The sequence below is a fragment of the Neovison vison genome, chromosome 12, assembly GCF_020171115.1.
Source record: "Neovison vison isolate M4711 chromosome 12, ASM_NN_V1, whole genome shotgun sequence".
Classification (NCBI taxonomy): Eukaryota; Metazoa; Chordata; class Mammalia; order Carnivora; family Mustelidae; genus Neogale; species Neogale vison.
The window spans coordinates 119,419,565-119,441,299 of record NC_058102.1 but is presented as its reverse complement, the minus strand read 5'-3'; the positions used below and the strand labels follow the sequence as shown (position 1 = coordinate 119,441,299).

The 21,735-nt window shown below is 34.9% G+C and overlaps 1 protein-coding gene across 2 annotated transcripts in view; it reads left to right on the top strand.

Moving 5' to 3' along the window:
* Positions 1–21,735, top strand: part of UPF2 (UPF2 regulator of nonsense mediated mRNA decay) — a 109,078-nt gene that overhangs the window by 10,713 nt on the left and 76,630 nt on the right. For both annotated transcript variants that reach the window (XM_044228898.1, XM_044228899.1), the window contains exons 4-5: positions 8,575–8,735; positions 15,154–15,351. In XM_044228898.1, the coding sequence (XP_044084833.1) occupies positions 8,575–8,735; positions 15,154–15,351 (359 nt within the window). The remainder of the gene's footprint in view (positions 1–8,574; positions 8,736–15,153; positions 15,352–21,735) is intronic.

Sequence of the window (21,735 nt, the reverse complement as noted above, 5' to 3'; positions counted from 1 at the left end):
GGGTGGATTTGGAGGAGGGCTGAGGAGTACAGAAAGGGGATAACAGCAGTAACGTTTGGCTGAGTACTTTGCACCTATTTAAAGTGCGTGGTTAAGAGTCTGAAATTGCTATTTTTCAAGAAGTAGTATGGGAGGGTACACTTTATTTCTGTAAACCCGCAGTTGGGAAGGACGTGCTGGTTTATTCAGTAGGTGATTGACTTAACTAGAAGTGAAGACTGTAGCAGTACGGTTAGGTCTGCATCAAGATAGGTCCACAGACCATATGACTAAACTGTGATGGTTGAGGGTCCCTCAGGATGGGAGAGTTTAAGATGGCAATTGTGTTCCTCAGGGTTTCTTTAAAAAAAAAAAAAAATCTTTGTTTTGTGCTTTTGAATAGTGAGGTCTGTTTTAAACTTCGAATAGGCAGCTTCAGGGTGTATTTATGTAGTCAGTAATGAGTTTAAAAAGAAAATGGTGGCCCTCTAATTCTCACATATTTAAGGTATCTTAATTACAGCTGAAATAGTATTTTGTCATTTTCTTAATCCTTTTTTTTCCCCATATGTTCTACCTAATACCTCATGGCTGATTTTATAGTATGCTTTGATTACTTTTTATTGGCTACTTTAGGGATTTTGTGTGTGTGTTTACTTCTGATTGGCCTCAAGGGAGCTTAGAGGGTAGAGTCTACAATGATTTAATCCAATCACCTTACCAGTGCAGGAGTCCATTTTATAGATTATCTGACAGATAAAGTATTCTTTCTTTGAAAGTGCCATTCCAGTGTTGGCACACCTACTTACTGGGAATTCAAGCAGTAATTTAACTTCTCATAAAACGGTTCCCTTTGATTTAACTTCTGGTAAATCTGGATTTTGATTTCTGGTACAATGAAATAAAGCTGCTTAAAATGGGGGTTCATGAACTGTTTACCTATTTGCAATGAATTAAGTATAGGAACAGACAAAGCATTAAGACATCCATAGTTCTTATATTGTTACTATATTTTATAAAAGCATCTGTAGTGATGAGAAAAAAAACTAATTCCTTTACCATAGGTAGTTTGAGAAACACTGATGTGGGACATGTCTCCTCTTTCATACCCATGATAATAGCTCAAATATTTGCAGACTGCTAGGATGTTTCCCTTTTCATCTTCTCAAGGCTAAACATCTCTTGTTCCTTCAGCTTGTTGCATGATTTCTACACACCTATCCTTAGGACGTTCGCTTTGGATGCATTTTTTTCCTGCTGTAACCTCAGATTCCATTGCTTTTTATAGCTGCCTTGTCATTCTTTTGACTGTGAACTTGTATATACCTGAAGATTAATTTCTCAAATGAACTGCTGCCAGACCAGTTCTTCACCTTGAACTAGTGGAAATCATCTTTTAAACCTGAATGCATTTACCTCTTTCAACTTTATTTAGATGTTTTTGACATATTACTTTATCCTAATGATAATTTTGAATATTGATTATGTTATTATCTGCTGTATATATTATTATGTACTTACATGCTGGTCACATTCACCTTTGATAAGCAGACCTGTTCTTTTATATTATTCAAGTCGTCATGAAAATTTTGAACGGGATGTAGTGTTAAGAGCATGATTTTGTGGCCTTTACCTAGAAATTTTTACTCATTTAAAGAGAACTGTTAACATGTGGTTATTAGGGGAGGTTATTTACCTAGTACAAGTTGACCTAGCATTGTAACAGTCATTTTATCATGAGATACTGTCTACTTACATGTAATAATTTGGGAGATGGGAAATTTTTTTTTTTTTTTAAGATTTTATTTATTTGACAGAGAGAGAGTGAGAGTACAACCCAGGAGAGAGAGGAAGAGGGAGAAGCAGGTCCTCTGCTGAGCAGGGAGCCCAGTGTGGGACTTGATCCCGGGACCCTGGCAAAATGACCTGAGCTGAAGGCAGCCGCTTAACTGACTGAGCCATTCAGGCACCCAGGGAGATGGGAGAGTCTTAATCACAATATAGATAATAATTGGCATATGGCTTAATAAATAACTCATGCCTTAGGATAGCTTTAAATTGAGCAGCCTCTGTATTGTAGATTTGAATACCTGACTGACCAAGAGAACATAAGGAATGGATTAGTGGAGTCCCTTGGCCCAGTATTAGTACATTACAGTGTACTGTTAAAATGACCAGTTTCCCAAGGTTTCCCCTTCCTGGTCATTACCCAGTAGTGTTTTGAGGTTATTCTACCTCATGGGAACAGTTGTGGACAATAGTCTACCCAGTAAGGTTTCTTTTAGGCATGATAATGCTGGAAATCTCAGTGCTGAGCTAGGGGATATTTAAGACTCATGCAGTTAAATTACTTTAAGCCTTTATTCAATATCTTAATAATGACAGTTAAAAAAATGCTTTCTATTTTCAGTCTGTGAGACCTAAATGCTTTGGGTCATTTTAATTAACTTGGGAGATGCCACTGTTTATAGAGGTTGTGAAGTCTTTGTCTATACTCATTAAAGTCTATACTTAAGAATTCTTTCAGCCAAATTAAAAAAATAGAATAATAAAATCTCTGGTATTTTCTAAGAGACACTAATGAGTGAATGAAGACAGTGACTGGATAAGACCTGTTGAGCCTTAGCTGTTCTTTTCTTGTGTTATGTGGGCTGATAATACAGGTATTAGATAGCTAGTTCTGTTTCAAAGCCCCTATAAGCAAGTAATACAACTGACCCTAGGATTTGGTGAAGTCTCATAAATTTGACCTTGTTAGCTTTTTGTACCTCAAAGAACTTTTAAAATACATTTTGATTTGGGAGTATAATTAATACTTACACATTTGAAAATATCTGGTAACATCTGCCAGTTTAGAGTTAATAGCTTTACTTGGTCGGTTTTGCTTTTTATAATGTTCAGTAATGCTCTTACTTTATACTTAAAATGCTTTGTGCTATGAGATATTATCCTCATGGAGGTAATATGACCTACTGTTTTTTGGCATTTAATAAAAATTGAAGAAATTATTTAATTTTATTAGATATAATTTAATTATATAACTGTTTCTTACAGAAGTGAACTCATGAATTCATATATTAAGTCAGTTCTTGATTGAATAATTTTGAAATGTCTTAATTCCTTTCTTTCTCCCTAACTGGTGGGAATGGTGGCAAAAGTTTCTTTTTTCAGTAGTGGTGAATAGGACCTTCATGATTACATGTTCAGACAGCACTAAGCGATTTGATTGAAAGCATAGGAGAAAGATAAGTAGAATGTAGGCTTTCCCCGTTGTTAATAAAATCGGAGATTTACTTCATTTATTGCAAATTCATTCCAGTGTTAAAACTTAAAAGCACATTAATGTAAAATTAAGTAATGTTACTTTTACCTTTTACTTTCCTTTCAGGTAAGTTGTACATTGCCTTTACAGGTGGAATGTTTGATAAATTGTATAGCATTTAAGCACTATTAAGATGTTCTTTCACTGTACTTAAGGCTCAATGAGGCTTTAACAATTTTGTAAGTACTTTAAAATTGTTACATCTTTCCTGAAATTCTCATTCAATGGCTTTGACAGTTATTTAATAAATATTTGATTTAGTAGTTATGCTTATTATGCTGTAGTGTCTTTTCATACAGGGTTTTAAGACACCCATAACCAAATTTTTTTTTTAAATTTTATTTATTTATTTGACAGAGAGCAAGCACAAGCAGGTGGAGTAGCAGGCAGAGGAAGAGGGAGAAGCAGGCTCCCTGCTGAGCAAGGAGTCTGACACAGGGCTCCATCCCAGGACTCTGGGATCATGACCTGAGCCGAAGTCAGTTGCTTAACGAGCTGAGCCACCTAGGCGCCCCATAACCAAATTGTAAAATGAAACCAAAAGAAAATTTAATAGTCTTGAAAATTTGACTAATTGCTAAAGGAGACAAGTGAAACCTAGTTGTTTTTCATAGTCTGCTTTATGATATTTTTTTTCAAGGTTTTGGCCATGTGTTCGGTTTTATTTTGCATGACTGTATTAGCTCAAAGCTAAAATGGATTTTCTGTGTTCTTGCCAAGATTTCTTTTCTTTTTTAATTTGGCTAATACAAGATCAAATAATAATTTGGCATTGAAGATCACTTTTTTCACAGTGGGCTGTGGCATTTTTTTTCTCATTAAAGTACTGTTGTACATTGATAAAGTGCATCACATGTTTGATTTTAATTGACCTTCATAGTACCCTTGAAAGAAATACGTCTGTTTTGAAGGTGATCAGATCTAGGGATTAAAGAGCTTGCCCATTGTGATTTATATAGCAAGTGTCGGGACGCCTGGGTGGCTCAGTTGGTTGGACGACTGCCTTCGGCTCAGGGCGTGATCCTGGAGTCCCGGGATCGAGTCCCACATCAGGCTCCCAGCTCCATGGGGAGTCTGCTTCGCTCTCTGACCTTCTCCTCGCACATGCTCTCTCTCACACTCTCTCTCTCTCTCAAATAAATAAATAAAATCTTTTTATATAGCAAGTGTCAGATATAGTTCTTTCATACCTCTTCATACTGAACTTTTCACAATTTCCATATTACTCATCTTCATCTCCATTTAGTACTTGTACTTGATTTTAAAGTGTCTAGTAAACACAGTAGCCTCTTGGTACTTACCAAGTGAGATCAAACAGAAGGACCCGAAGGAATATAAAATAAGCACCCCAGTGTGAGAAGGCTTGCTGTTGATATATGCATTTGAGAGACATTATGATTACAGTATAGGGTACCAAGTGGGTAATTTTAATTTGGGAAGCAGTAGAGTCTAATAGTTGTAAGCATGGACTCTGGAGCCAGTCTCCTTGGGTTCAAATCTTAGATCTGTTATTTACTCAGTTCTGTAATTCTTGGCAAGTTATCTCACATCTCTGTGCTTCAGTTTTCTCTTTGTAAAATGGAATAATAGCAGTCTACCTCGGAGATAAATGTGAGTGAATTCACGTGTAAAAGCACTTTTAATAACAGTATCTGGCTCATTGTAAGTATAAATGTGAGTTTTTATTTGTAGTATATTGCCTGCTTAATCCTTCAGAAAGACGTGATGAGAATTTCTCTTGTGCCTTTTGATGATTTTGAAAATGGGTATTTTTAAAACAATGCAAAACAACAGTAAACAGTATATAAAATAAAAGCAAGAATGTCAAGCAATAAGAAAAATTTATAAAAGGAAAACAAAACAAAAATATGTCTTTTAATAGAGTTTTTTTTTTTGAGGCATTTATGACTTTTCTTATGAGATAGAAGGCTCCATTCAAGAATGGACTATTTGGTATTTTCTGTCAGCTTTCCAGTGTTGAATTAGTAATATAAAAAACACTAGAAATCAAAGATTGATGTACCTTAGGATTGCTTCCAGATAGTGATAACTTATCATCGGGTGAAGGAGGTCTACTATCTTGTATTTTTATTATAATGAATAAGATTTGGAATTAATTTTGTTTTCATTGTTTTTTAGATCTTTAAAATGCTCCCAGTAACTCCCTATTTTATAGTGATGTCATGAGAGAGAATGTACTCACTTGCAGTACATTTAACAGATGATGATTCAGTGAACTCTAGTTATAGCATGGATTGGCAAACTATGGCCCACAGGCCAGATAGACCCAACACTATTTTTTATACAGCTGGTGAGCTAAGAATAAGAAAGGTTTTAACTTTTTTGGATGGTTAGAAAAAAATCAAAAGAGGAATATTTTGTGAAATACTAAAATTATATGAGTTCAAATTTCAGTGTCCATAGATAAAGTTTTATTGGAACATAGTCATGCTCATTTGTTTATGTATTATCTATGGCTGCTTTTGTGTCATACCAGCAGAGTTGAGTAGTTGCAACAAAGAATGTGTGGTCTGTAAAGCCTAAAGTATTTATATCTGGACACTTCGCAGAAATAGTTTGCTAACCTCTAAATTATGATCATCTCAAAAAGAATGGCTTCTATTCAACTTTCTGAATATATGTCTTTCTGAAGAGATTATAATTAAAATATGTGATAAATCATGTATTCAGCTTGATTTTGTATAGTGATATAGTCCCATGGAATTCTCAAGAAAACTTGGGGAGATTTACACGAGAGACTAGGTACTTTGGTCAAATGTGCTGCATAATGTTTAGTTCCCTCATATAGGTCTTCTAAAAAAGTTAATCGAACGGATAATTTTTCCAGGGCGTTTCATAAACATAAAAAATTGCCATGTATGGTACAGTCATTAAAAAGTGTTTCATTTTAATTTGATGGGCACTTCTGAATGACTCTAGGGATTTTGAATGTTCAGGTACCTATGATGCATTTATTTCTCTGCTTGAAATTTATAGTCTTACTAGATGTGTGTTTAGTCTGATTCTTAGTAAATAAATAAATGGTCAAGGAAAATATGTAGGACTAGGTAAATTTTGTGTATGACAGAACTCTTCCAATGCCATTTCATTGATATCTTGTGCTGCTTGCTAAGCTTTTAGTGTAAGATATGATTAGAAAATACATCTATCAAAACCTAAGCTTTTGTCCTGAGGACTGTTCTTGGTAGGTAGTGACCTAAGCACATGTAAGTTAAGCAGTTAGGTTAAATAGTACTGTTAAAAAATTTGATCATGGAATTGAGCTTTGGGGGAGTGTGGGAGTTACCTCTGGAGCTTCAGAGTTTCTAATTTGTTTTAGGGTGATTGGAAAGGAACTGGAGTGTGTTTAGAGGGAACTATCATAGAATTAAATCACTCACTGTTAATTGATCGAATGTGAAGTCACAGGCAGATGTTTGAAAATGAGATTGATATTGGAGAAAGTATCAGTCTTTTTTGTTGCGATAAAATAGTCATCAGTTTATTCCTGCTTATATATTATAAATGCTTGGTGAGTGTATAACCTAAAACTGCATGTATGTTCTTCAGATTACCAGAATGTCAAAACTTGTTAGAGAAAGTTCCAGGTTCTGTTATTTTGAGATGTTTTCCAATTTCTTTTCAAGTACTGAAATAATTTTGCATCTTAATTGTCAGTAGATGTTTTGAAATCTCTCAGGACTATTACTGTCACTCTGAACATAACAGTTAATCTTACAGAATAAACTTAAGTTTTTATTGACTAACATTTTTTCTAATAGTACACTGCAGAACATTTTAGTATTAATTTAAACAATTTATTTAATTTTAGTCTTTTTTATCTTCAAAAATGATACAACTTCTAATTAAAAGTTCTAACAAGCTTCCTCATTCAGAGTAATAGTCATTGCTTTCATGAGTTCAGCATTTTTGAATGTTTTGGGTTTAGAATTCATTCATAAAAAATTCTTAAAGAATTCTTAAAAAATTCATAAAGAATTCTTTCCTGTAAAATTAGTTTGAAATAAGTGGTTAAAGAGAGAAACTCTATTCTTGTTCGTTGGATGATACTAATGTACTTTTAAATAGTAAGAAAATGAGTGAAAATTCTTTGTTTTGGATTTCTAATAGACTGGATTTGAAAACAGAAGATTGGATTTAATGAATAGTATCCTATGCATTGATCTGCCCTGTGCTTATAATGGGAGCTGATATTCCTAACTTAGAAAATGTTGGCTGGAATGTTACAGCATTTAAACAAAAGTTTATGTGGGTAGAAATCGGGTAAGATAGGAAAATTTGGAAATTGTTCTAGGTAAGCTAGGATGAGTAAATTTAGGCATGGTTTTTCACTTTATTTTCTGTAACTCTTAATAAGATAACATCACCAAAAAACACCTCATTTTCTTCTTTGTTCATAAGAAAATTCAAATAACAAGTAATAAAAAACTTTTGTATATTTTGAAAATGACTTTATTTACATTTATAATTGGCTTTTTGAAACCTATATTGTATTTGCAGTAAGGTTTTACATTTCACATGTTATTATGTATGTACTTAGTCATAAATAGATGCAGGTATAGACATCTCAGCTATCTGTTTATATAGTAAGATTTTTATTTCACTGTTCATTTTGAAAATTTTCAATAGTTCTATATTTATGATTATGGGTGGCTTATTAGTGATTTGTTTGTAGAGTGGAAGACTAGTTGTATTCTCTGTTCCTGAGACGGCCTGGCCTTGCTTAAGTGTGTTGCTCCATTAATATTCATTAAATGGATAAATAACCAGTACTTGTACAGTAAACTGAGAATTGGCTGTTTGGGAGATGTGGGCTTTTTCAAAAAATCTTGATTCAGATCATTGTAAAAAAAATTTAAGGATACTGATTTTATAACCTGTGGTTTGAAATAGTAACTTTTTTAGGTATGTTAAGTATTTTTGATTAACTATCTGAAGGGAGTATTTTTAACAAAGGACTTTTAAAATAATTTTTAATTAGTGGCATTGTCAAATTTTACATTTCTGCAGGCATAGTTAATCACAATCGCCTTTGAAGAATTTAATGTTGAAATTTAATTGCTTAGGTGAATATGATTATACCAGTTTTAATTTTCAGATACATCTTGAAAATGTTAGTAAAAATAAATTGAAGAAAATATGCAAAAAGCTTATGTGATAAAATAAAATTTTGTGGAACATTCCCAGTGTAACAATACATGATCACATGTATTTTGATGAGATTATCAGATTATTTCATCATTTGTTTATAGGCGTATTCTCCATTCTAAAGGGGAGCTAAGTGAAGATAGACATAAACAGTATGAGGAATTTGCTATGTCATATCAGAAGCTGCTGGCAAATTCTCAATCCTTAGCAGACCTCTTGGATGAAAATATGCCAGATCTTCCTCAAGACAAACCAACACCAGAAGGTAAGATAGCCCTAAAAACATTGTGATTTTTCAGCAAGCACTATCACTTGTCTTTATTTTGTCAGGTGTATAGTATTGAAAATTTAAGTTTTAAACATGCCTTTAAGATGTTTTAAATGAAGAAGTACAGTATTAAGACCTAATAAGGACTTCGAAAAACTGCTATTTGAAACACTCCTATGAATGGAAAAGGCTTTGCACTCAGAGAACAATAATTAACTCATATGATTTTACGATGTAGTCCTTTGGGTACTTTTATATTAGGTATCTTTGAATTCTATCCAACAGGGGCCTCTTTTTTTTTTTAAAGATTTTATTTATTAGAGCAGGTACATTTCAGAGGGCAGGGAGGAAAAGAGCAGGAGGGAGAGGGAGAGGGAAAGAATCTAAGAATCTCAAGCAGACTCTGTGCTGAGTGTGGAGCAGGTCACTGCGCTAGATCCCACAACCCTGAGATCCCGTGACCTGAGCAAAAACTAAGAGTTGGACACTTAACCAGCTGAGCCACCCAGGTGCCTCCAACAGGGGCCTGTCTTAAATCATAGTTGGGGTTATAAAAGGATTCACTTTATTTTTCATAAGGTGGAATGGATTTTTGGGATTCTAATATTTTTTATATTTATTTTTAATCTATTTGTTTTGAATGATACAGTATCTTAAATTGTTATTTAGAATTAAAAGTTACTTTACAGTTTTGTGAGATAAATTGTTTAACATTTTGTGAGATGAGTTTTCCATACTATTTCAAAGATGTTTTAAAGTTCCATTTTGATTGTCCTTAGGTTGGTAGGGCTCTTAATACATTAATCTGTCACATCAGCTACTTTATATAATAATTATATTTACATTAGTAGGTGTGTTAATGTGTTATTAACCTTCAAGCTATCTGGCAATCCTGTTCACTTAAAAAATTTTTAAGAGTAAAGTATTTGTAAGATAGCCTTCTGTAACACCAAAAGATATTTTGTATTTTACATCTCTATAAGAAACACATAGTTTATAGTGTGAATGTGTTTATTTTATTAAATTTATATATAATCATGTGTATAATGCCTACTAATTTTTATATCCCTTCATCAGTGAACCTCAAAATTTTTGTTTTTTTAAAAAAGTTCCACTGTATAATTTGTGTTTGTTTTAATCTGGCAGGCTTCTTGGAAATTTCCTGTATATTTATTGAATTTTAGAACCAAAATCTTTGATATTGTTTGGCATTGATTTGGTATTGATTTATTTCTACTGAAATTTAAGGTAGTTTTTCTTTTAATGTTAAATGACTTGAAAAGTATTTTTAGGCATTTTCCAGAGATAACAGGCCAACACAAAATTCTGTCCTCATTTTAAAAGATATTTTAACCAGGTATAGAATTTTAGAGTGACATTTTTTTTAATACTTTTTTTTTTTTTTAACTATTGGGTATTTTTCCTCTGGCTGCTTTAAAATTTCTTAATTATGATGTGGCTAGGTATGGTTTTCTTTATGTTTCTTGTGTTTGGGTTTATTGGATTTCCTGAATCTTTTAGTTCATAATTTTCATCAAATTCGGAGAATCCTCACCCTTATTTCTTAAAATATATTTTCTGTTACTCTTCCACCTGCTACAGAGATGTAATTATAACTATGTTAGGTGGTTTGAAGTTGTCCTTTTTATTCTCTAATACTTTATACTCTGTGTTTTGTATTGGATAGTTTCTATTGCTGTGTCTTCAAATTCACTAGTCTTTTATTTTACAGTGTCTGATATACTACTAATCAATCTTTTAAAGATTTTTATTTGGGGCGCCTGGGTGGCTCAGTGGGTTGGGGCCTCTGCCTTCGGCTCAGGTCATGATCCCAGGGTCCTGGGATCGAGCCCCTCATCGGACTCTCTGCTCAGCGGGGAGCCTGCTTCCTCCTCTCTCTCTGCCTGCCTCTCTGCCTCCTTCTGATTTCTGTCTGTCAAATAAATGAATGAATCTTTAAAAAAAAATAAAATAAAATAAAAATTTTTATTTATTTAAAAATAAATAAATTGCTTCTGTAATAGGGAAAATTAGCCCTAGACTAAAGGCTGCTCTGATCCCAACTAACAAAGCCAACCTGAAAAGGGTAAAACTGTTTCAAAGTAGCTTAACTGTGCCCCAGAATGAAGGTCAATGATATTTCTAAGAATACAAAACTATCCAGCAGGGAGCTGATGCGGGATTCGATCCCAGGACCCTGGGATCATGACCTGAGCCGAAGGCAGAGGCTTTAACCCACTGAGCCACCCAGGCGCCCTTTTTACGAAAGATTTATTTAAGAGGGAGAGAAAGCACAAATGGAAGGGACAGAGGGGGAGAGGAAGAGAGAGTCTCAAGCGGACTCTGTGCTGATCTTGCGCTTGATCTCACAACACTGAGATCATTCCCCGAGCTGAAACCAAGAGTCTGATGATCAACTGACTGTGCCACCCAGGTGCCCGATATTATTAATATTAGAGATGTAATTTTTATTTCTAGAAGCTTGTTATATTTTCCATGGTCTCAAACATGCTTAGTCTATCTCCTAGCTTATTGAGTGTATGAAATATAGTTAGAATATCTGTTTTAATGTCCTTATCTACTAATTTTATCTTATATGTCATTTCTGTGTTGGTTTTTAATTAAGTGATTTATCTTCTTTACAATTCTTGTATTTTTCCTACATTTTGCCTTTTTATCGTGTTTAAATTGGATAACTGCTGGATAGTTTTGTATTCTTAGAAATATCATTGACCTTCATTCTGGGGCACAGTTAAGCTACTTTGAAACAGTTTTACCTTTTTCAGGTTGGCTTTGTTAGTTGGGATCAGAGCAGCGTTTAGTCTAGGGCTAATTTTCCCTATTACAGAAGCAATATCCTTCTGTGCTCTATTTGATTTCCCATGAATCTTCTATGAAGATTCATAGTAGTTATTTTCCCACTCTCAACAAGTTCCCTCAGACATAGGGGCTGATTAGTATTCTGCTGAACATTCAAGAGGAGACCTCTATTGATCTTCAAGGTCTCTCTCTGTGCTTTTCTTCTCTGTGGCACTCCGTCCTGCAGTATCTGGCCACATGGGCTAGAGTCTGGCCACACTCTCAGCTTCTGTTGTTTTCATCTCACGGAGACTTCTGGGGTCTGCTTTACTTTTCCCTAACTTGCTATAGCCTGGAAAATCTTATCAGGCATTAAGCTATAGGGGTTAATTGTAGGGGTCAGGTTTTTTGTTTCTTCTCTCTGGGAATCACTTTCCTGTGCTATCTTATATCCTGTTCAAAAGCTTATGTATAAATTGTCTGGTTGGGATTTTTTAGTTGTTTTAGAACACTGGTACCTCATCTTGGTCTGAAGAGGCCTGAACTTTTAAGTGATCAGAATACAGGTTCCTGCCCTACTGAAATGAGATTGTATTATATATTCTGTTCTGCAACTACTCTCTTTTCTACATTTTATTTTTATTTTTTAAGTTTTTTAAAAATTCCAGTCAGTTAACATATAGTGTAATATTAGTTTCAGGTGTACAGTTACAGTGATTCAATACTTCCATAGGGTATATGTATTTTAAGTTTAAATATATAAAGTTAAATATTCTTCCAGAGAAATTTACATGCTACTAGCTATGTGAGAATGAGTTTTTCCTTACATTCTTACTGTATTGTAGTTCTTGAGTTTTATCTTCTGAGTGAGGTTGAGCATCTCTTCTTTAAGTTCATTGGCTGTTTTATATATATGTTTGTTTCTCTGTGACATACTTGTTTGAATCCTTTACCCCTGCCTTTTCTTTTTCATCAAATATTTATCTATTTTTAATTTAAGTATAAAAGCACTTTGCATATTTAAGAAATTATTCTTTGTCATATGCATTGCAGATAGTTTCCTGTGATTATCAACTGCTTTTCGACTTCATAGCATTTTTTTGCTTCTCAGAAGTTTATTTTTTTATAATTTATAGTTACTGTGTAAATGCATTTTTTATATATGTAAAATATTCATGGATATTATAGAGTAAAAAGTGAAAGTTTCCTGTCTTATACATTCTGTTTTCCAAGCTATCCATGGTTAACAGTTTAATATGCCTCTATCCAGACTTCTTGGTACAAAATACTTATGTAAAATACATAATCAGATTTTGATACATAGCTTTCTTGTTAATTTATATAGTATGTTATTTTGTATTAACTTTTCTATTTCAATAACATATTTTTGAGAAATTACTGAATTCAGATAAATATGCTTCATTCTTTTAGTGTCTCATTAGTATTACAGAGTGTATAAATGCATTTTGTCAGCCCTTATTGGTAGATATTTAGATTCTGTTCAGTTTTGCTCTGTTACAAACAGTGCTACAGTGAATATCCTTGTAAATCTTACTTCACATTTCCTTTTATTTCTTAGGTATAGATTCCTGGAGGGAATCTTACAGGATCAGAGATTATAGTTATCTTAAATATTGATAGATACTGGGGTGCCTGGGTGGTTCAGTGCCTGCCTTTAGCTCAGGTCACGATTCCAGAGTCTGGTATTGAGCCTCATGCGAGCCCTGTGTCGGGCTCTGCACAGAGGGGAGCCTGATTCTCCATCTCCCTCTGCCTGCTGCTCACCTGCTTGTGCTCTTTATCTTTCTGTCAAATAAGTAAATAAAATGTTAAAAATAAAATAAAATAAATATTGATAGATACTGACAGATGACATCTCCTTAATGCTGTGTTAATTTATACTCTAGATAAGAGAGTGCTTATTTCCCTGTGGGCTTGTCAACATTTGCTCATATCAGTCTTTTTAAACATAATCTAATGTGTTGCAGTGAGAAATGTTAGTTTTATTTAACATTATCCTTTTTAGTATTGAGGTTAAGGTTCTTTTCATATGGTCTTTTACTTAACCTGCTCAGGGGCTTTATCCATTTTCTGTTGGGATTTTGGTCTTTGGTTGTAGGCCTCTTTATGTTATGAATATTAATTTATTTGTATGAATATTGCCAGTATTGTCTTCTAGTTTGTCTTCGCTTTTGTTTATATTTTTCATTGCACAAAAGTTATAAATTTATCAGTCTTTTATACTATACGGGTTTGATGCCCTTTGTTTAAATATATGTGCTGTAAGGCATATAAGGAGTGTGCTAGGGAGCCAGTGTTGTGTTGATTGTTGCACTTGATCTTGTTTTTGCTATGAAATGAATCATTTTCTTACGTTTTTTTTTTTTTTTAAAGATTTTATGTATTTATTTGAGAGAGAGAGAAAGAGCATGAGAAGGGGGAGGGTCTGAGGGAGAAGCAGACTCCCTGCTAAGCAGGGAGTCTGCTGTGGGACTCGATCCTGGGACTCCAGGACCATGACCTGAGCTGAAGGTAGTTGCTTAACCAGCTGAGCCCAGGCGTTCCTCTTATGGTTATTTTTAATCTATATGATCATTCTCCTACTTACAGTTCTAGTTAGGAGAGAAGCACAGTGAGAATAGATAAATTCACGAGTGATCTCATGATCATGAAGTTGGATATTAATTCTTCTGATTTTAAGAAGTTATAGTTGTATGTAAAAGGTAGACTCTGTGTGTGTGTGTGTGTGTACATGTGCAAATATTTGCGTGGTTTTCCTACCATCTCCTGAAATATCTTCTTATTTTTTCTTCTTTCCTTCTGTTCTTTTCCAGTTATTTATCACTTGGCACTTTATAGCAACCTGCCTTATACCACGGATTATACCAAAGAATCATACCAAAACTTAATTAGAAGCTTATGGTTTACTTCTGGGGCACCTGACTGGCACAATTGGCAGAGCATTGACTCTTCTTTTTTTTTTTTTTTTTTTTGGAGAGAGGGAGAGAGAATGAACATGCGTGCGCGCGCGCGCGCACACACACACACACACACACACACGTGGGGCGAGGGCAGAGGCAGAGGGAGAAGCAGACTCCCCACTGAGCAGGGGAGCCTGACGCAGGGCTCAATCTCAGGAACCTGAGCTCAAGGCAGATGCTTAACCCCCGGAGCTACCCAGGCACCCCAGAGAGCATGTGACTCTTTATCTCAGTGTTGTGACTTTGAGCCCCACATTAGGTACAGGGATTGCTTAAAAAAAATCTTAAATATTTTTTGGTTTACTTAGGAAGTTAATTGTGTTATAAGTGGTACAGAGGGTTGGGAGTCATAAAAAAATGCTTTATGGGAGATGTGAGTATTTTAGGAATGGCCAGGCTTATGTATTTCTTATATAAGAGAAAAAGCGTCTTTCACATATGTTGTCCTCTAGTCTGTCCTCATTTGATATTAAAGATGATTACATGAACAGTCCAGAGTATTTGTTGATTGAAGAAGCTTCTATTAATTGAAACACTCTGGATTCATCAGTTGTAAAATTGAAAATATCTTGTTACATGGTTTTGCATACTATACCTGAAATGGTTTTAATTTCCTCTGGCTTATTTTATTGTAGAGCATGGGCCTGGAATTGATATTTTTACACCTGGTAAGCCTGGAGAATATGACTTGGAAGGTGGTATATGGGAAGATGAAGATGCTCGGAATTTTTATGAGAACCTCATTGATTTGAAAGCTTTTGTTCCAGCCATCTTGTTTAAAGATAATGAGAAAAGTTGTCAGAATAAAGATTCCAACAAAGATGATTCCAAAGGTAAATTCTAGAGGATAAATTTTTACATTAAGTGCTATAAAAATTAATTTTAAATTAGTATTTGTAAAAGTATTTTTTTAGTTACTAGTTTTGCAGTATGAATATTGAGTCATTAGATTAAATAAATGACAGAATAACATGGAATAGAGCACGAAAGGGTGATAGATGACATAATTTCAACAGTACCAAAACATTTATGTTAATGTGAAATAATTTGAAAATGTTTGTTTATAATGTAATGAGTTCATGTGAGATCTTGGTAAGAGCTGAAATTCTCCCAGTTGGAGAGTTTTCCCAGTTAGGAAAAGTGTCAGTTCCGTGGTGCTCTTTTTTTTTTTTTCCGTGGTGCTCTTTACCTATAAGACTCTTTCTAGGCCAGATAACCCTAGCTTTTAGTGAAGGAGAGTTAATTTAGAGAAATCACAAGCTTTGAGATCATTAACATAGTGGAAGGTCCTGAATACCAGTCACACCATGTTTTCTAAACGAAATTCTGCCAGTCTAGAGATGGAGGGGAGATGGGAGGGAATGGTGGCAGGGATTTGTAGAGATGGCAGATAATTTTTTTTAAATGTGCTTTTGTAATCCGATATATTTATTTATTAGGGAACTCGTATAAAAAAATAATAGCTAGTAATTTTTATTTAATAATCACTTCATGCCAAACGTCATTTTAGTACTTTATAAGTAAAACATTGTTTAATTCTCTTAATAATCCTGTGAAGTGCAGCTACTGTTATTGTCCCTGTTTTCAGATGAGGAAACTGGCACGAAAGGGTTGGGTAACTACCCAGGTTTAAGTAACTTAACACAGCTAGTGAGAGGTGGATCTGAAATTTCAGCCTTGTTAATGAATGAATTGGGCCCTGAATTCCTGTGTTAACACTGCTTTTTGAGTTATGTTAAGATTAGTAATTTACATGCCTTACATTGGAAACTAGAAAGTAATATTCTTTGCTTTTGATGCAGGTATTATAACACACACTTCTAAAACAGTCCATCATTCCTATACCCATGAAACAATTTCTCTACATTCCTCCCTTCCTCTAACCCCTGGCAAATACCAATTTGCATTCTGTGTCTGTGGATTTATTTTTAGTGTGTCATATAATTGGAGTCACAAAAGTATGATCTCTTGTCTTTTTCTTAGCATCATGTTTTGAAGGTATATTCACATTGTACTTTTGTCAGTACTCCATTCCTATTTATGGTTGAACTATATTTCATTTTGTGTGTGTATCACATCAGTGGACTTTGAGCTTTTTATTTTTTTAGTTGAAGTATAGTTGGCATGTTATATTAGTTTCAGGTGTACAACATTGTGATTAGACAGTATGTTGTATGGTACTCACCACTGTAAGTGTAGTTACCATCTGTCACCATGCAAAGCTATTATAATAACTACAGAATGGGAGAAGATACTTGCAAATGCTATTTCTGATAAGGGGTTAATATCCAAAATATATAAAGAACTCCTACAACTCAACACCAAAAAGCCACATAATTAGATTAAAACATGGGCAGAGGATCTGAATATACTTTTTTTGAAGAAGACATATAGATGGTCAATGGACCATGAAAAGATGCTCAACACCACTACTCACCAAGGAAATACAAATCAAAACCACAGTGAGATATCATCTCCCACCAGACTGAATCACTAGTACCAAAAAAGACAAAAAATCAGAGGTGTTGGTGAGAATGTGGAGAAAAAGGGATCTTCATTATTTTTGGTGGGAACATAAATTGGTACTACAAATAGAAAACAGTATGGAATTTCCTCAAAAAATTAAAAGTAGAAATATCATACAATCCACTAATCCCACTATTGGGTATTTGGGAGAACAAAAACAGTAATTTGAAAGGATATATGCACCATTGCAGCACCATTTACAGTAGTCAGCACCATTACAGTAGTCAGAATGTAGCACCATTTACAGTAGTCAGAATGTAGAAGCAAACTAAGTGCCTGTTGATAGATGTGAATAGATAAGAGGATATGGCATATATATAAAATGAAATGTTAGTCATAAGAAAGAATAAAACCTTAGGTGCTTGGTGACTCAGTCAGTTAGTTGTTTTCCTTCCTCTCAGGTCATGATCTCAAGGTCCTGGGATGGAGCCCTGCATCTGGACTCCCTGCTCAGCAGGAGGGTCTGCTTTTCCCTTTGCCCCTGCCTGCCCCACTCCCTTGCCCCACCCCCAACTTGTGTTTTCTCGCTCACTCTCAAATAAATAAAATCTTAAAAAGAAAATAGAATAAGATCTGGGGTGCCTGGGTGGCTCAGTGGGTTAAAGCCTCTGCCTTCGGCTCAGGTCATGATCCCCAGGTCCTGGGATCGAGCCCCGCATTGGGCTCTCTGCTCACCAGGGAGCCTGCTTCCTCCTCCCTCTCTCTCTGCCTGCCTCTCTGCCTACTTGTGATCTCTATCTGTCAAATAAAAATAAATAAAATCTTTAAAAAAAAAATAGAATAAGATCTTACTATTTGCAACAACTTGGATGTTGTTTGATTGACCTAGAGAATATTATGCTAAGTAAAATAAGTCTGACAAAGACAAATACCATATGATTTCACTTATATGTGGAATCTGAAAAACAAATGAAAAGAAAAAGAAAAAAAACCCAGAAACATATTTATTAATACACCCAACAAACTGGCGGTTGCCAGAGGGGAGGGATGCAGAAGGATGGATGAAATAGGTGAAGGGGATTAAGAAATACAAACTTCTATGTTTAATTTTTAGAACTCTCAAACTGTTTTACAGTGGCTGGACCATGTTAACATTCCTACATTTCTCTATATCCTTACCAACACTTGTTGTTTTATGATTTTCTTTTTCCTACAGCTGTCCTAGTGGGTGTAAAGGTGGTATTGTAGTTTTGATTATGTTTTCCTAATGACTAGTGATGTTGCATATGTTTTCATGTGGTTGGTGACCATTTGCATATCTCTTTTTAAGTCCTTTGTCTATTTTTTTAACTAAGTCATCTTATTATTTTAAGAATTTTTAAAATATTCTAGATATTAGACCCTTATCAGATTTGCAGATGTTTTTCCCGCTCCAAAGATTGTCTTTTTACCTTCTTGATAATGTCCTTTGACACACAAAAGCTTTTTTTTTTTAATATTAGACTTCATTTTTTAGAGCTAAAGCTTTAGGTTCACAGCAAAATTAAGCTGAAAGTATACAGTTCCCGTATCCCCCGTCCCTCCACACACACACACAGCATCCCCTACTGTCAGTATCCCAACCACAGTGGTGCATGTGTTACAGGTAACATATGTAGTAACATATCACCCAAATACCTACAGTTTTTAACTGAAAGCTTTTTTTTAAAGGATCAGTTTTGTTTTCCTTTTTCATATAATTTAAAATGGGGGATAGGGTCGTGCTACATATTAATTGAAAGAAGAGTAATAAAACAATTTCGTTTTATGACATTCTTACTTAGAATCTAAGTTCTAAAGTATACTGAATGTGAAATGAAAAACAGGCTATTTTTTAAAGTTTTTTTTTATTTAAATTTAGTTAACATAATGTATTAATAGTTTCAGAGGTAGAGGTCAGCAATGCATCAGTCTTACATAATACCTGGTGCTCAGTATATTACATGTCCTCCTTAATGTCCATCCCCCAGTTACCCGACCCTCCACCCCACTTCCTTCCCCAACCCTTAGTGTTTCCTATGCGTAAGAGTCTCTTGTGGTTTGTCTCCCGCTCTGATTTCATCTTTTTTTTTTTTCTTCTCCTCCCCTATGATCCCCTGTTTTGTTTCTTAAATTCCACAGTCAGTGAGATCATTTGATAGTTGTCTCTCTCTGATTGACTTATTTCGCTTAGCCTAACACCCTCTACTTCCATCTATGTTGTTGCAAATGACAAGATCTTTTTATTTTTTGATGGCTGAGTAGTATTCCAAAAATTAGGCTATTTTGGTGTACACGATAGTTGAGGTCATCCTATGGTAAGAATGCCATAGGATGGTGGAACCATAAAAATATGTGGGATTATATTGTGGTACCATAAAAATATAAAAACCTCTTGGTTAATCTCAAAGATGTTCTTACCTTAAGATAAATTTTACTTTATATTTTATGGAAAGTAATGTTGAAATATTTGAAATGTTTCAGGAAGTATAAGGAAAAAAATACATAAAATGCTCATTTTAGGTAACTACTGCTCAGTTTTGTCAGTTAAAGTTTCTCAGAAGGCATTTCCTCATATATGTACAACTGAAGCCCTGAGAAGTAGTTTCTAAAATATTAGTTACCTCAGTATTTCTTTCTGCCATGATAGGTTTTTCATAGCATCTGACTTACTTGAAGGGTTCTAATATTTGTTTTTCTTTGAGGTAGTGGGATTAGGGTATCAACCTCTCTTGTGAGATAATGAACTGAGGGACATGGACGAGACAAATATGAGCAAGCCTGTGGACTTACAGTCACATTAGTGGGGAGCAGCCTGGGTCTCAAAGAATTAGAATATGAAGGAAAGTAGGAGTGGGGCCATAGGAAAAGTACAAGAACTGTGGCAGTTGAGACAGTGGGGCTGGGGGCACCTGGGTGGCTAAGTCAGTTAAGCTTCTGACTCTTGATTTCAGGTCATGATCTCAGGGTTGTGAGATTGAGCCCTGAGCATGCAGCTCCTTGCTCATAGTGGCATCAGCTTGGGATTCTCTCTGTTCCTCTCCCTTGTCCCCCCCCCCCCCACCATGCACTCTCTCAAATCTTTAAAAAACAAAAACAAACAAACAAACGCGTGGGGTCAGTAACCATGGTTGGAGATCAGATAAAACTCTGTGGCAGAAATGGACCTTTGTGACAGTCTTTTTGAAGCTTAACTTGAATTTTGACAAGAGATACTGGAGTGGACCTTCCAAGTAGAGAGAATGGCATGAAAAAAAAAAATAAGACACAGCAGCTGGAAATTATCTAGTATATTTGGAGAGGAAATAAGGATCAAATAATTCATTCTGCCTTTTTAGAAGGTATAATAAATTTGGAGGGTAGTGAGAAATTCATTTGAACTATCTCACTACAGACCATGAGTATCATTTATTTGAAGTTTAAATAACATAGATGCATAGATGTGATTGATACACAGCTTTATGTTACTGTTTTGTTACTTTCTGTTAAAATGTTACTCTGTCAGTGATATAGGATAAATTAGAAATATGGTGTGGACCAGCAAGTCTCTGTTTTAGTAATATAAGAGATCAATCCTGTGAACAGTATTATGAAAGGAGAAGGGGGGATATGGTCTTATGTACAGAAATATAACCAAGAATGAATAAACCAAATTTGTAACTGACTAAGCAGTTGAACTTATTAAAAGAAAGAAAATGCTATTTTATTTGGTAGAGGTATTCTGTGGATAAAAAATTATAGTACAGTCTACTAGTAACTGGTTTGAACTTTACCTTTCATTCTTACCAGTATGATAGAAATTAATCTTCCCAATCTGCACCAGCCCTGAAATTACCTCTAACTTAAATACCTCTGTGTCCTTATACCTTACCTTCTCAGGTACCCTCACTGCCCCTCTTCTGCCTCTTTTGAGATATCTAGTCCCTTGCTTGGCTTCCTCAGTTTTTAAAAATTTTTAAATTTGTATTTATTTTTTATTTTTTTTGGCCTTCCAATAGTTTCCACCTGCCTTCACTTACCTTCTTTTCTAGATTGCATGCTGCTATACATCTTTAATATTTCTCTTACACATTCTTTCTTCTTCTGGCTTTCATTCATACATGCCTGTCAAGTTCAGCCCTGGATGAACTCTGTCATCCGCCATATTGATTTCTGTATCCAAACTTTTGAGTTCTCTTAGAGATGATCATTTAGATAGCTTGATAACTTGATAAATTCATGGTCACCAATCTCAACACTGCATGGAAATTTGACAGCATCTCTGTCCTTAGTTCCCTCTCCCACACTCTGTAACACATTTTCATTCTCTCTCCCGTTTTCGTTCTGCTTCCCTCCTTAGCAGAAGATGATGTGCAATATAGTACTTCATAGAGAAGATGGAGGCCTTCAGATATAATTCCCTCAATAGTGTACCCCTTCTAATTTATAAATCTGCCTGTCTTAGGGCTTATACAATGTTTCTTCCCTGGGTGATAAGGTGAAATTCTACAACTTCTGTATAAGGCCAGGTCATCTTCTTGCTCTGAATCTTGTTTCCTTCTTTGTCCTGAACCTTGTTGCAGTCCATTATCCCTTTTTATCTCTTTGATATCGAATTCTCTGTCTCTCTTTCCCTCTCTCTACTGGATCCTTAGTCTCAGTATTCAAACATATTCTCATCTTTAAAAAACAAAACAGATCAAAGCAAATTGTGAATACTCTGAAGCCTCCTGGGCCTCCTATCCTTTGTTGGC